This window comes from Palaemon carinicauda, chromosome 29, assembly GCF_036898095.1.
Source record: "Palaemon carinicauda isolate YSFRI2023 chromosome 29, ASM3689809v2, whole genome shotgun sequence".
In the NCBI taxonomy this organism is placed as follows: domain Eukaryota; kingdom Metazoa; phylum Arthropoda; class Malacostraca; order Decapoda; family Palaemonidae; genus Palaemon; species Palaemon carinicauda.
The window spans coordinates 89,448,822-89,461,441 of record NC_090753.1 but is presented as its reverse complement, the minus strand read 5'-3'; the positions used below and the strand labels follow the sequence as shown (position 1 = coordinate 89,461,441).

At 38.8% G+C, this 12,620-nt stretch overlaps 1 protein-coding gene across 6 annotated transcripts in view; it reads right to left on the bottom strand.

Annotated features, from left to right (window-relative positions):
* The window catches only part of Bap170 (Brahma associated protein 170kD), a 59,039-nt gene that overhangs the window by 5,994 nt on the left and 40,425 nt on the right, over window positions 1–12,620 (bottom strand). Inside the window, exons 4-15 of one of the 6 annotated variants that reach the window (XM_068352937.1) lie at window positions 12,473–12,620; window positions 9,275–9,493; window positions 8,715–9,166; window positions 7,951–8,138; window positions 7,559–7,814; window positions 7,065–7,268; window positions 6,471–6,776; window positions 6,126–6,295; window positions 5,452–5,812; window positions 4,799–5,320; window positions 2,213–2,323; window positions 159–2,024 (exon numbers count right to left, since the gene is read on the bottom strand). The exon at window positions 12,473–12,620 is cut by the window's right edge and continues 19 nt beyond it. In XM_068352937.1, the coding sequence (XP_068209038.1) occupies window positions 159–2,024; window positions 2,213–2,323; window positions 4,799–5,320; window positions 5,452–5,812; window positions 6,126–6,295; window positions 6,471–6,776; window positions 7,065–7,268; window positions 7,559–7,814; window positions 7,951–8,138; window positions 8,715–9,166; window positions 9,275–9,493; window positions 12,473–12,620 (4,803 nt within the window). The remainder of the gene's footprint in view (window positions 1–158; window positions 2,025–2,212; window positions 2,324–4,798; window positions 5,321–5,451; window positions 5,813–6,125; window positions 6,296–6,470; window positions 6,777–7,064; window positions 7,269–7,558; window positions 7,815–7,950; window positions 8,139–8,714; window positions 9,167–9,274; window positions 9,494–12,472) is intronic. The other 5 variants (XM_068352939.1, XM_068352938.1, XM_068352941.1 and 2 more) reach the window with 5 other exon arrangements.

Below are 12,620 nucleotides of genomic sequence, written 5' to 3'. Positions count from 1 at the left end.
GATTAATAAACACCTTGATTTTTTACTTGAAAATTCAACCTGTAAACTTTACAAGATGAGAGATATGTTTACTGTTATTAAAATTTGCATACATCATAAGACTGTCTCCATATTAACCAATTATTGACCTTAGAGAAAAACCACAATTTTTAACTTACCTGCTCATTGCAATGACGGTCGTGCAGATGCGTCATGGCACTAAATCTACGTCTCGTCATGGTGTCACAGCCTGCCCACCCACACTGCAGTTCACTTACATATGGTGGGCAATGAATTTTACAAGCGTGGTGGTATACTTGGGCTGCACTACTAAAGGCTCGATTGCAACCGCGCCATTCACACAAATATTGTAAGCCACTTGGTTTAGTTTGGCGGCGAGCAACACCCGAGGATAGCACCTGTGGAGCGGGGACATGAGGTGTTTGAGGTCCTTGGCTTACTATCGTTTGTGACACTGGGACAGCTGTGGGACCAGCTGGAGCTGGAGCAACAGCAGTGGATATATTGGCTGATGTCTGAACACTGAAATTACTATTGCTACTACTACTGTTACTGTTTGCACTGGCATGTTGGACCGGAGGAGGAGGAGTGGATACAGCTCTATTATCAGCTATGGGAGCAGCTGTCCTTATTGTTCTCATGGCTGTGGTCACTGTGGCAACAGGTCCGGTGGTTCCAGACGATACAACCTGTACCACCTGCTGACCTGCAACCTGCCTTGGTAGCACCAACTGCTGCCCCTGGGCACTTTGATGCTGACTTCCAGCCAACACCATCTTTGGATTAGGTAAAATGATTAACGTCTTTGCAGTAGAACCCTGCTGATGCGGCGTCAAAAGCACTGTCCCACCCACATTACTTGGAACAACCACTTGTCCACTTGTGCCCTGCTGCCCACTCACCATCACAGGCTGGCCCTGACTGCCAGTTACAATCATAGTTTGACCCTGTGCACTAGAAACCATCACTTGTTGGCCTTGGCTACCTGGCACTACCACTGTTTGTCCCTGGCTGCCACCAACTACGAATTGACCTTGAGCACTGGTCCCTTGCATAAACACTTGTCCTTGGCAATGTGGCACACCCTGCATAATAACTTGTCCCTGAATATTATTCCCACCCTGAACCACCACTTGATGCTGGCCACCACTCCCTTGAGAGAGAATAACTTGCCCTCCTATCACCTGTCCTAACTGGCCTTGATGTAGGATAACTTTCTGGGGCTGTCCTGATTGTCCTTGTATCACCTGCTGGATCACCTGCCCAGCACCAGATCCCTGCGTAATGATTTGTCCCCCTTGCTGCACTATGACTCCAGTGGGTGTACCCGCAGGCCTTTGGAGGATAACTTGACCCTGAGGAGTTACCACTGTCTGTGTTGTTCCTACTTGCTGTTGATTGGACAACATTGCTTGGCTCACTACCATCTGCGTAGAGGCATTACTTACGGCAACATTTCCTGCTTGTCCCCCTTGAGTTATTACTACCTGATGTTGCTGCCCTTGAGAAATTACCTCCCCACTTTCACTGCCATTCTGACTGACATACAAGGTGATTCGACTATCAGACTCTGAAGTAGCTCTGGGATCTTCCAGAGCCATTCTTTTCACAGGAGAGTTGTCGGGAGTTGCCGGTCTCTTGATTCCACCAACCTGTGGGGACTCAACTCCTGTCTGACCATTGGCCGTGAAAGGACCATTAATTTTCAGCTGCTGTCCATGATTTACAAATTCCAGTCCTTTGTCACTTATTCTTAATTCCCTGTCAACAACACCATTTAAAATATCTCCACCGACAGTTTTCTCCAACAAGTCTGCCAGCACGTTTTTCTTAGTTTTGTTATCAGTGACAGCGGTGTCATCTTCCTTTATGGATGTCTCTTCTTCTTTTATTAGTAGCTCCTCTTTTTTGTCTACATCCTCAGATTTTATTCCATTTTGAAAAATGCCTTCGAAACTTGTAACCTTCTTCTCATTAGCGCCAGCAGTATGAAATGAATTTGAATCTTCCTCAAACTTCCTGACCTGGAAAACAAAAAGAGACATTACAAACATACAGTAGTTCTCTTACAAGCAATGGAAATAAAATATATGTATAAAGATTATATAAAAAAAAAAAACATAGCAAGGTACAGCAATGATGCCATTTATTGGTTAACATTGTCATGATTTTTCATTTTCTCTTTGTGATAACATTTGAGGCAAATGCCTACCTCATTAAAAATTCCATTTAAGGGTGTTTTTCTAAGATGTGAGTCATTGCTGCTATCTTGACTACTATCTGTCGGCTGTTGCTGCAACTGTTTTTGAAGGTTTCTCGACACCTGTAATGTTAAGGGTGACTAAGAAAATCTCTTGCAACTCATATCAAACCAAATTGAAACAACTATCTTTTATCAGGGCAGCTGACAAATTTTATGTACTAATTAGTTCTGCAACTAATTAGTTGTTTCATAATGTAAAATTCATCTTTGTCAATGAATAGTCATGTCCACTATGAGCATATCCTGAGCACTTAAGGAAACCTTCAAGTCTGTAATCATGAAAAGTAATTGATGTTTACTGCAGTTTTTGACCAATGCTGTTTCCTGGTCACAGCCAATCAATGCAAGCCAAATCATACTTTTTTTAATTAAAACATCACGAACATGTATAAATCTATTGCTTCGTGAAAAAAGTAACCCAGATACCCAAATGCCTTTATTTTGTTAAATCTTTTCTCCTTATAATCTCCCAAAGTTTTTCATGAACTTTATGATATTCCAAATGCAAGGAAACAGGATTTGACCTTCATAAACTATAATTTTGCATTCACAGGATATGTGCAAGTGGAAAATTTTGTCTTGAAATGACATTTTATATTCTATATTTCTTAAAAAGTAAATATTCAAACAGTTGCAGCTACTGTCAAGCAATTTCATACATTTCTTTTAAAAGTTAAACCATTTACAAAGAAAACTTACAATAATAATTAGTATACTTCTTAGGATTGTTAATATCTTCATACCACGCCGTATTTCATTACTACACCGTAAATGGAAAATGAAAATTAGTAAAACTTTTGAAGGAGGAAGCATGTTAATACTATTAAATAGAAGTGTTATGTGAAAAAAAATTCTAGGATGTGTTATCCTAATTTCAAAGAGCCTACCAATCATTGCCAGAAACTGAGACAAAGTACTAATCAACATCCAATACCATTGGAAGAGACTGCCATCCAAACAATACTTCAGTATATTTATGACCATTTTCACCTGAGACGAGGTCTAAATTTAATATCCCTTGTACATGATGTCACCCTAGTAAAAAATGTTCTATGCAGCATTCTTTAACCCTTCACTGTTCTTTTCCAGCTTTTTTCCTCATGAATAATTACTTTATTTTGTGAACAGATTTTAACAAGTCATTCTGTTTCCTATCTAACTAAGGGACGTAACATTGCCAATACTCCACATGCTAATCAATTTAATATCAAGGTCACAGCAAAATCTAAAAACTAACTCTTATTAGACATAACAGCTATAATTACAGGGTTAAAACACCAAAGACTTCTTATTTCTCTTATAAAAAATTTTACCCATCAATAAATTTTCTCGCAAAACCATTTGTTGGTAAAAGCAGCAAATATCTCAATAAAAAAAAATGTGCATAGTGCAAAGTTGCAGTTAATATAAAGAATTACTACTTTCATTCGTGGAATATATAATTCAAACGTAAAACACTGTACTAGAAATACTTTTAGTCACTTAATGACTATGCCACGCAAGACAACTACAAAAGAAACATAACTTGAAAAACAAATTGTAACGCCATAGTGTTGCAAAAAGAATGTTTTCTATTAGTAAAATTTACTTTTTGAAAGATTCAAAACTGTATATTCTGTACTCCATTAAGGACTTAAAATCTAGTGTGATTCTATGGTACAGATTTGAATAATAGGATAGCACGAGTCATGGCCAACAATTGGATGTTTTGTAAACATTGAGTTATATGATGAAAATCTTATGGGTAATAATAAAATGAACACAAAGATCAACATTAAATGTAATTATGGAAATAAACACTTCTTCAATATACCAAAAACTGTCACAAGACTTTCCATGAATTAACATTCAATGCAAGCCTTCCCCCAAATTAAAATGCTCAAGAAGTTTGAACATTTAGTAACCAGATTTAACGAAAGAATATAGAATACTGGAAGAGACAAAACAGAGAAACTTAGCCGTGTCATTTGAAAGCATTTCCCAAAGCAACGTACATAAGTAAACAACAAATTCTTTCCATTGTAAAGTCCATCATCATCCCAAGTGGATAAAAGCCAGCAACCTCTTTGAAAGGGTTAGGTTAGAAGATCAGCACCATTTAAATCAATTGTTAGTTCTCAACATTCCCAAACACCAATCAGTTAGTTCTTTAAGTGGTTAAAGCATAAGTCAGTAATAAAGAATTAATAAGCTTCATTTGGAAACAAAAGATTTCCAATATTCAGTGCTCCCAGATTGTTAACAAAAGCATTACAACAAAAAAGTCATGCAGCACACATTGTTTTTGTTCCCCACATCACCACAGCGGCCACCACCACCATTCTGAAATAGTCAGAATGGCAAAAAAGGGAGGAGCATCAAGACCATATACAAGAGATCCCAGCACCAGGCACCCAAAAGCTGCTTTGTACAGCCACAGAAGAAGGGAAGAATACTGGGGTAGCAAGTGATAGCATAAGTAGCATAGTTGCTTCCCATCATCCTCACTGCCACACCTGTGGCCCTTCTAGCTGCGATGTGACTACACTGGGTTACCTGTACTGGCGTTGTGGTCAGCTGGTGCCTTGGTCCCTGCACACCACCTTTAACTCCATATACCCCTGGGGTTCCTCCTCCTCCTACCACTCCAGTCACTACCTGCAAACCACTATTTGACCCCATACTGGACGGACTATGTATAGGTCCCTGTGGGCCTGGAGGACCCTGAGACAGAGCCTGGACATAGGACACCGTTTCAGTTGGCAGTCTGGGTTGCAGTTGCTGCGATTGTTGTTGCGGCTGCATCTGTAGTTGCTGTTGCTGAGATGGTGGTGGTGGTGGAGGGGGTTGTGGTGCAGAAGGAACAAGTACAGAACGTGAGTGGGGTGGGGGGTGGAGTGAGTCCATGCTGCCTGCCTGATTTACTCCCACAGGAGTTACCTTATTAGCCAATAAACTCTTGATAAGAGCAGAATTATCTGCCCTGCCCGATCCTTGTGCTTGCTGAGGTGTCGGAGGAGTTTGGGGCTGCTGTGCACTGCTATACCCACCCTGAGACATGGTACCACTCACCATGGCCTTCAATGCAAACAAGTCCCTTATTAGTCATTACCATAACATTCTTTTAAAAATATAAAAAAAAAGTAGATCAATGTTTAGAAGTACAAGTAAAATTAATACTGCATAACACATCATTTAGTAATCCACACCTGTGGTTGACGAGCTGGTGGAGGCGGGGACGGTCTGAGAGGGGCAGATAGTTGTGCTTTTAGAATAGGCGAAGACGGAGAAGCATTCGGTTCTACTTGTGCCTGTGCAGTCACTATTTGAGGGGTAGCCACAATGGGTGAATTAATTCGAATGTCTGACACCTGGGTATTTATAGTGTTCACAGCATTTAAAACTGGCGTAGGTGTAAACACAGGAACACCCGCAACTTTCACGAGCTTCTTCTCAGGCATTGGCGGAATGACAATTCCATCTCGCCGTCTTATGCCATTGTAGTGCCACTTCTCTGAACCATCTTCTACAGGTCGACGGCTGGGACCAACCCCAGTTCCAAACACTTTCCTGTTGAATCAGAACCAAACTTACATTATCTTATAGACAAAGGAGAATTAGGAAATTTCTTTTTTAAATGACCCACTCACTTTGACAGAGGTCTATATAATAGAAGAATTCATAATGAAGCAACAAAAAAATGATCAAGCAAATTAGATATATAAATTATAAGTGAACCTTGAAGAGGCACTAAACAGTACAAAGGCAGATGCTTCAATTAAAAAGAAATAGAGCTTGAACAAAAACTATCAGGACATGCAATATATCCACAAGGACATGAATCAAGGAGGAACTAAAAGTACAAAAATGACACCACACTCACCTCACACAATTTGATAAAAGAACAGGATTGAGACCTTGCTTACGGCCCATAGCTTGCATTGAGGCAGCAAAATGTCTGTATACAATGGCCTGCTCAATTGCATTACCAGCATTTGCTTCGTAGTTCTTTTTTACCCAATCAATAACAAATTCTTCCACTTCTGGCGGAACCTGAAGAATAAAAGAAGAAAAACCTGAATGCCTTTACCCTAAACCTCTCAAAACAAATTAGTACATCAACTTTCCAAAAAAGTTGAACTATTTTTCGGCTGTCATGGTATTGCCTTCTATTAAACTCATCATCACTACACAAAGCTATCAACACTATTTAAATAGTTCCACTTACTATTCTGCTGGCAATTTTTTTGACATCTGGCGGGCCTATGCCTCCTGGGGTAGTTTTATTGATCGGCTTGTTAATCACGGGGGTAGTGGCAATAGTAGCTGACGTTACAGGGCTGGTGACTGCTGTGGACGTTGCTGATGTTAAGTGACTTGTCGAAGTGGTTGTGGTGACTGCTGTGGACGTTGCTGATGTTAAGTGGGTTGCAGTCGCCGAAGTGGTTGTGGTCGATGTAGAGGTGGAAGTTGCCGATGCTGCTGTGGTGTTGGGCTCGGGCTCACTCACAACACCCGTGACAGTCTCAACAACCTGTGAAGAAAAATAAACAAAACAAAAAAAAAATTATTTACATAACATCATAAGGGAAATGCCAAGAGGTAAGAGGTTAATTCAACCTATATCATTACTTCCAGTTTCTGGTATACTGTACATCTAATTTCCTTTAAATTTAAAAAAAAAAAAAAAATAAAATAAAAAGACCCCAGTCTTCCCCTCTCACTAGATAAATAATGTGACTATCTATACAAATTTCAGAAATTAAAATAAGGTACTCTAAAATAGCAGACACATTCTATGTCACAGTACTCGTTTATTTACCTTCATGCCAATGCAAGCCTCAGGACCATAGCTCTGTGCCTCTACTGTCAGCAAAGATATTAGTGTATGGATGGATCCTTTTGCTCGAACTATGGCATTGCATGCAGGAGTACCCAGTGATGATAAGGAGTACAAACATTCCAACGTGTAAATCAGCAACATTATGTCATGGATTGTTAAGTATCGACATATTTGACTATAAACCTGAAATGAAAAAAAAAATGAACCTCTCATGATAAAAAATTCATTTGAAAATGGAGTCAACTTTCTTCAAAAAATGAACCACATAGATTCAAAACTCAACAAATTTGATGTCAATAACTCAAAATTAAACTTTTCAAAGAATAAGAGATTAAATACAGATAGCATAAACAGCTATATTCTAAAAACAAGAACTCTTTGACATTAGTTCCATTGCAGGATCTCAAACAAACACTATAATTACCCAAATAACATAAAAAAAAAAAAAAAAAAAAAAGGAAATGAGTACTTACAGATGGTTCAATGTAATTATTCAGTATCTCCTCATTTGGATCATTCATAGCCAACTTGTTAAGGACTTCCAGAGACCGTAAGATGAATGCCCTATCTGCTGATGCTACACCTTTGCAAATATTCTCCAACAACGACGCAGAGCACGAATCTATTCTTGGGTCACGAAGTGTTACCTCAGGTACAATATTTCCCAGCGTATCTAGAGCATTAACTGCTAAACCACCCCACTGTGAGCACACACACAAGACTAAAAATCTGGAAGAGGAAAAAATAAACGTTTTTTTAGTACAAAATCCAGGGGAATAAGACTGATTAAACTAATACAATACATAATAACTATTATAATGCCGTACTTATCAAAATTCAACATTTGAGGAGTTAAATATCTAACCTTAGGCAAGTGTGTGACTTCGCAAGGCACGCCACATTTTGTTCTTCAAAGGATAAATTTCGGATGATATGGAGAATTTGACTTATTCGTGAACCCTCAGCATCCTGGACCCCATGGTCACGACCCAAGTGAAAAATTTCCCCGTCCTCTTTTAATAACTTCAAGTCACTCCCTTCACATTCTAAAACCTGTAGGAAAAAAAAAACTTTGTGTAAAAAAGGGGTACTGAGAGAGAGAGAGAGAGAGAGAGTGGATTAGGATTCAGGTTTAAATGAAAACTTTAAAATGGATGGCTCCTGATTACCTAAAAAGTTCATAGCTTAATTTTACCTACCATACTGAGCGATAGAATTTACAGACCTGCAGTGAGGATATCCCTGGTTCTAATTTGATCTTATTTCAAATCTTCACCAACCTCATTCCTTAGTCATTATTATTAATGTTACCTACCTCATTCAGCTGCTCTCTTTTCCATAATGTTGTACATATAATTACTAAATGGAATTTTTCCATAATATCAAAGGAGATTTTTTGACAATCATTCTCACCAAACCTTTCCAACAGAAATGTTTCAAATACAACAAAATGTTACCTTCACCTCACTACTTTCAGGGAAAATCCAAAACAATTCCTACACAACCACTTAGGATAAAATAAATGCACATTTCTACAAGTTTTCTCTACTGAAGACCTTTCAATCACATTGACACGTCACCCAATGTTTCTTAGTTGCAAATGAATATAGAGAAAATAAGAAACATTACCTTTTCTAGCCTTCTGAGTATGGTTTCTTTCTTGAGAGCTTGTGCAGTTGCATCTAATGCTAGTCTTCCACACTCAGTGGCACTTTCTAAATTGTCATAGTTTCCACTGTCTAATCTCTTTGCCAAAGTTACACTTGCCTCATTGGCCACACAATTAGTAGTTGAAATCTTGTCCAAAGTATCACAACACAGAAAGTTTTCATTATCAAAATTTGCCAGACTTTCACTGCTTAAATTTAACGTATTACTAGTTTCTATAGCACCACTAGTGTTATGTTCTGAATTGCAGTCTTTATTTGCCTCAACAGCCCTGTTTGCAGCAGGTTTCTCAAATGTTTCTGGAATTAATAAGTCCAAGACACTTCTGTCCTTTACAGAGTCTATCCAAAACTGCACTAAACTCCTGCCCCTCGTCTCCTTATAGTTTGTTAAAAAATACTTTTGAGTCTCCCCTGAAAAGGAAAGAATAAAAGGGATAAATTTCAGTTTATGATTTCAAATTCTAATTGCAATTATTCCATTTTGTTGACACCAGAAGTGCAAATAATTTCCATACTCACAGTCTTTATACACTCCAGTGTGGCCAAGCATGTGTTCCACCAACCGTGGACACTGATTTAGCTGCAACACATGACGACCTTCGTTGCTTAGGATGGTACACACGTTGAACGCAAAATCGTGCTCATTTGGTAGAGGCGAGATCAGAGACAGCGCCAACTTGTCGTATGGAGAAGCCTTGTACATGTCCGATGACAGACCGGCGCCTATTCTGATTGTTTCTGCAAATAGAAATAAGTACAGTACAGTAAATAATTAACTTTTAAGAAATATATCTAAGATGAAAATCAACAAAGTGGCAATATTATATTTCCCAGGATACCTAGCAAAATTCGTCTTCCTCAACATATAAACTACAGTATGCTCTTTATTCAAGTTAGACTTTGTCAAGCTGAACCCATTCTTACATCAAATAACATAGGTATCACCGACAAATTTATAAAAGGGAATATCTCAATCACAATAACAAATCTGACACACTTGGAAAACCTTATAAAAAGGAACATAGAAAATGGACATGGAGAAGCCCATACGGAGAAACAAAAAATTGAATAGATTATATTCTCAGGGAAAAAGTAAATCTAGTTAAAGTAGTTAAAGAAGTAAGTGTTAAACATGTTCCAGTCAAGTGATAATAAAATGTTGAGAAGCAATATTTTTTGGGATACTTCTCTTATAGTTTCTTCTTCTTCTTCTTCTTCTTTTTTTTTTTTTTTTTTTGGCGGCCTTATACAGACTTAACAGAATGAGTTAAGCAAAAACCTATTTTGGAGGGGGCTAAAGGGTAGACATTTTCATCAACAATCAGCTTCATACACACATTAAACAGTTTATAAATGTCAAAACCAAATGAATATATTACATGAATTAGGATTCCTATCTATATTTAAACTCATAAAAACACAAACTACCAAATTAAACAATATCTGATTAGTTCTAATATTCTTCAATTTCCTGGCTTTTGGATCTTGAATGAAAGGAAGTAAGAACAGTGGTAGAATAGAAGCCATAAAAAAGGTAGTTGCAGCCAGGAGCCAAAGGGGATGCTACAGATAAACTTTATAGTTATCCCTACAATGCACAATAGGTATTATACATCCTTTCCCATAGAAATTATTCACAGTATTGTTTTTGTCAATAATCATCACAATACATATGAGAGAGAGAGAGAGAGAGGGGGGGAGAGAGAGAGGGGGGGGGGGAGAGAGAGAGAGGGGGGGGGGGGAGAGAGAGAGAGAGAGAGAGAGAGAGAGAGAGAGAGAGAGAGAGAGAGAGAGAGAGAGAGATACTCTAACCCACTAAAAACAATCCCCCCATACAAAAGGTTGAGAGAGCTAATTCCTGTCTTTTTGCCTCTCCAGAAAAATCAATATCAGAGCACATGCCCATCTCGTTAACCTTGACGCAGGAGGCAATGCTCAATAATGCAAAATGAAACTCTCTTTCTCTCTTATTTTCACTCCCACCATTCTTTTTGTTTCTCTTTCTGTCTCTGGCTGATCAATAGCAGCCGTGAGGCTTGATAGCTGCTCAATTAGGCTGATACATACATATCAAAGTGCAGTTTATCAGCGGTATTTTAGAATACCTCAAAACAATCCTTCTCACTCACAAACTGGTCTCATTCCAAAGATAATTGTATCCACGATGCCAGGTAAAAGACACCTCTAAAGGTCTGGTCAAAATTTTAGACAGTCCCCCCCCCTCTCTCTCTCTCTCTCTCTCTCTCTCTCTCTCTCTCTCTCTCTCTCTCTCTCTCTCTCTCTCTCTCTCTCTCGTTATCTTGATTTCTTCAACCTAACCATGCATTTCCAAGTAATTTCAAGGCAAATAAAGTTTTCATATTTCTTCCAGAAGAAAATATCAGTTAGGGTTCACTGTCGAAAATTTATACATTAAAAAAATAACACATGAATACAATGCACCATTTCTAGCAAGGAGGACGGATTCCCAAGTTTTAACAAACCCATTTTAAATGAGTCAAGACTTGATATCCAATTTACTGACATTTTTTCTCATCATAAAAATTTAAGTTTAAGAAAAGATTCTAGTGTTAGGAAACACATCACCATACACATCCTCACACCTGTTTAACCACTCCTGTTACAGTAAACAAGGAAGAGAGAGAGAGAGAGAGAGAGAGAGAGAGAGAGAGAGAGAGAGAGAGAGAGAGAGAGAGGAGAGAGAGAGAGAGAGAGAGAGAGAGAGAGAGAGAGAGATGAACTATGACCTCCCAACGTCATATCCTCAACTTCCTAAGTGAAAAATCTCTACCACTTTAGTCCATCGCTTCTTCTGGCAACTAAACCTAAACAGAGAGAGTGAGAAAGAGAGCAATCGATGAAGTGAAACCACATTAAAGGTGGCTGGGGATGAATGCTTGCGAGAGGAAGACAGCAGCTCCACACCAGCTAGGGTGGTGAGATAAAAAAGATAACCTAGAGAATGCACACACATGACTGGAGAGGCCCTGCAAGCAGTTGCGTAAACAAGCTGTTTGGGGAAATGAGGAGTCCAAAGGAATGGGTTAATGTTGTGGGAATACGGTTTTCAGCCAAAGATTCAGGAGGTTTGGTCAGGTATTTCAATAATTTAGAAATGATAACAAGCACAGAGGTTTTTGGCATACAAACAAGTAGTCTGGGTGAAATGTAAAGCACTGTCCAGAGAACACTCAATATATTGAGTGTTTAAGGGAATTACTTGCAAGAGGCATAGAGAATGAATAAAAAAAACCTTTGATTTATGAAATTTAGAAGACAGGAATGCCTTTAAGACGAAAAACAACAGTTTAGCATAGCAGTTAGAGGTTAAACTTTGGAAGACGTATATGAGTACCACAGCCTCATAAAACGAATTGCAAATGGAAGCAAGTAGAAGAATAAAGGAGGGCATGAAGTGTTAGGAACAATAATAAATTGTATAAATAATAAAAGGTTAGGTTTGACAGCAGGATGGAGGAAAGGAAGTTGGAAAGTGAGTTGAAAGCGTTGTGGGGTAAAGTACTGAGGGAACCCACAAGCCAGTTTGAATGCAGTGAAACACTTTAATGGAATACAGGGTTTGGTTATTGTATGCAGAATACTTTGAAAACTATTTAAGAGCGTGATCCCAACAGCTTACCGTGGACATCACAAGGTTAGGGAAAGGCAAGGCCTTTTGAGGAGAATACATGGCGAGATCCTTTCTTGTGAACTTACCGTGGACATTGTGTTGCTGGTGATTGTAGGAGAGAGGAACGTTGTTGAGGGAACGTATGGTTCTTTTCGTCCTCATGGAACGCGAATCCTCTCCCTCGTCCATCTCCGTGCCTCGGTCCTCGCCATCTTCCCCGAGGAAATTGATGCG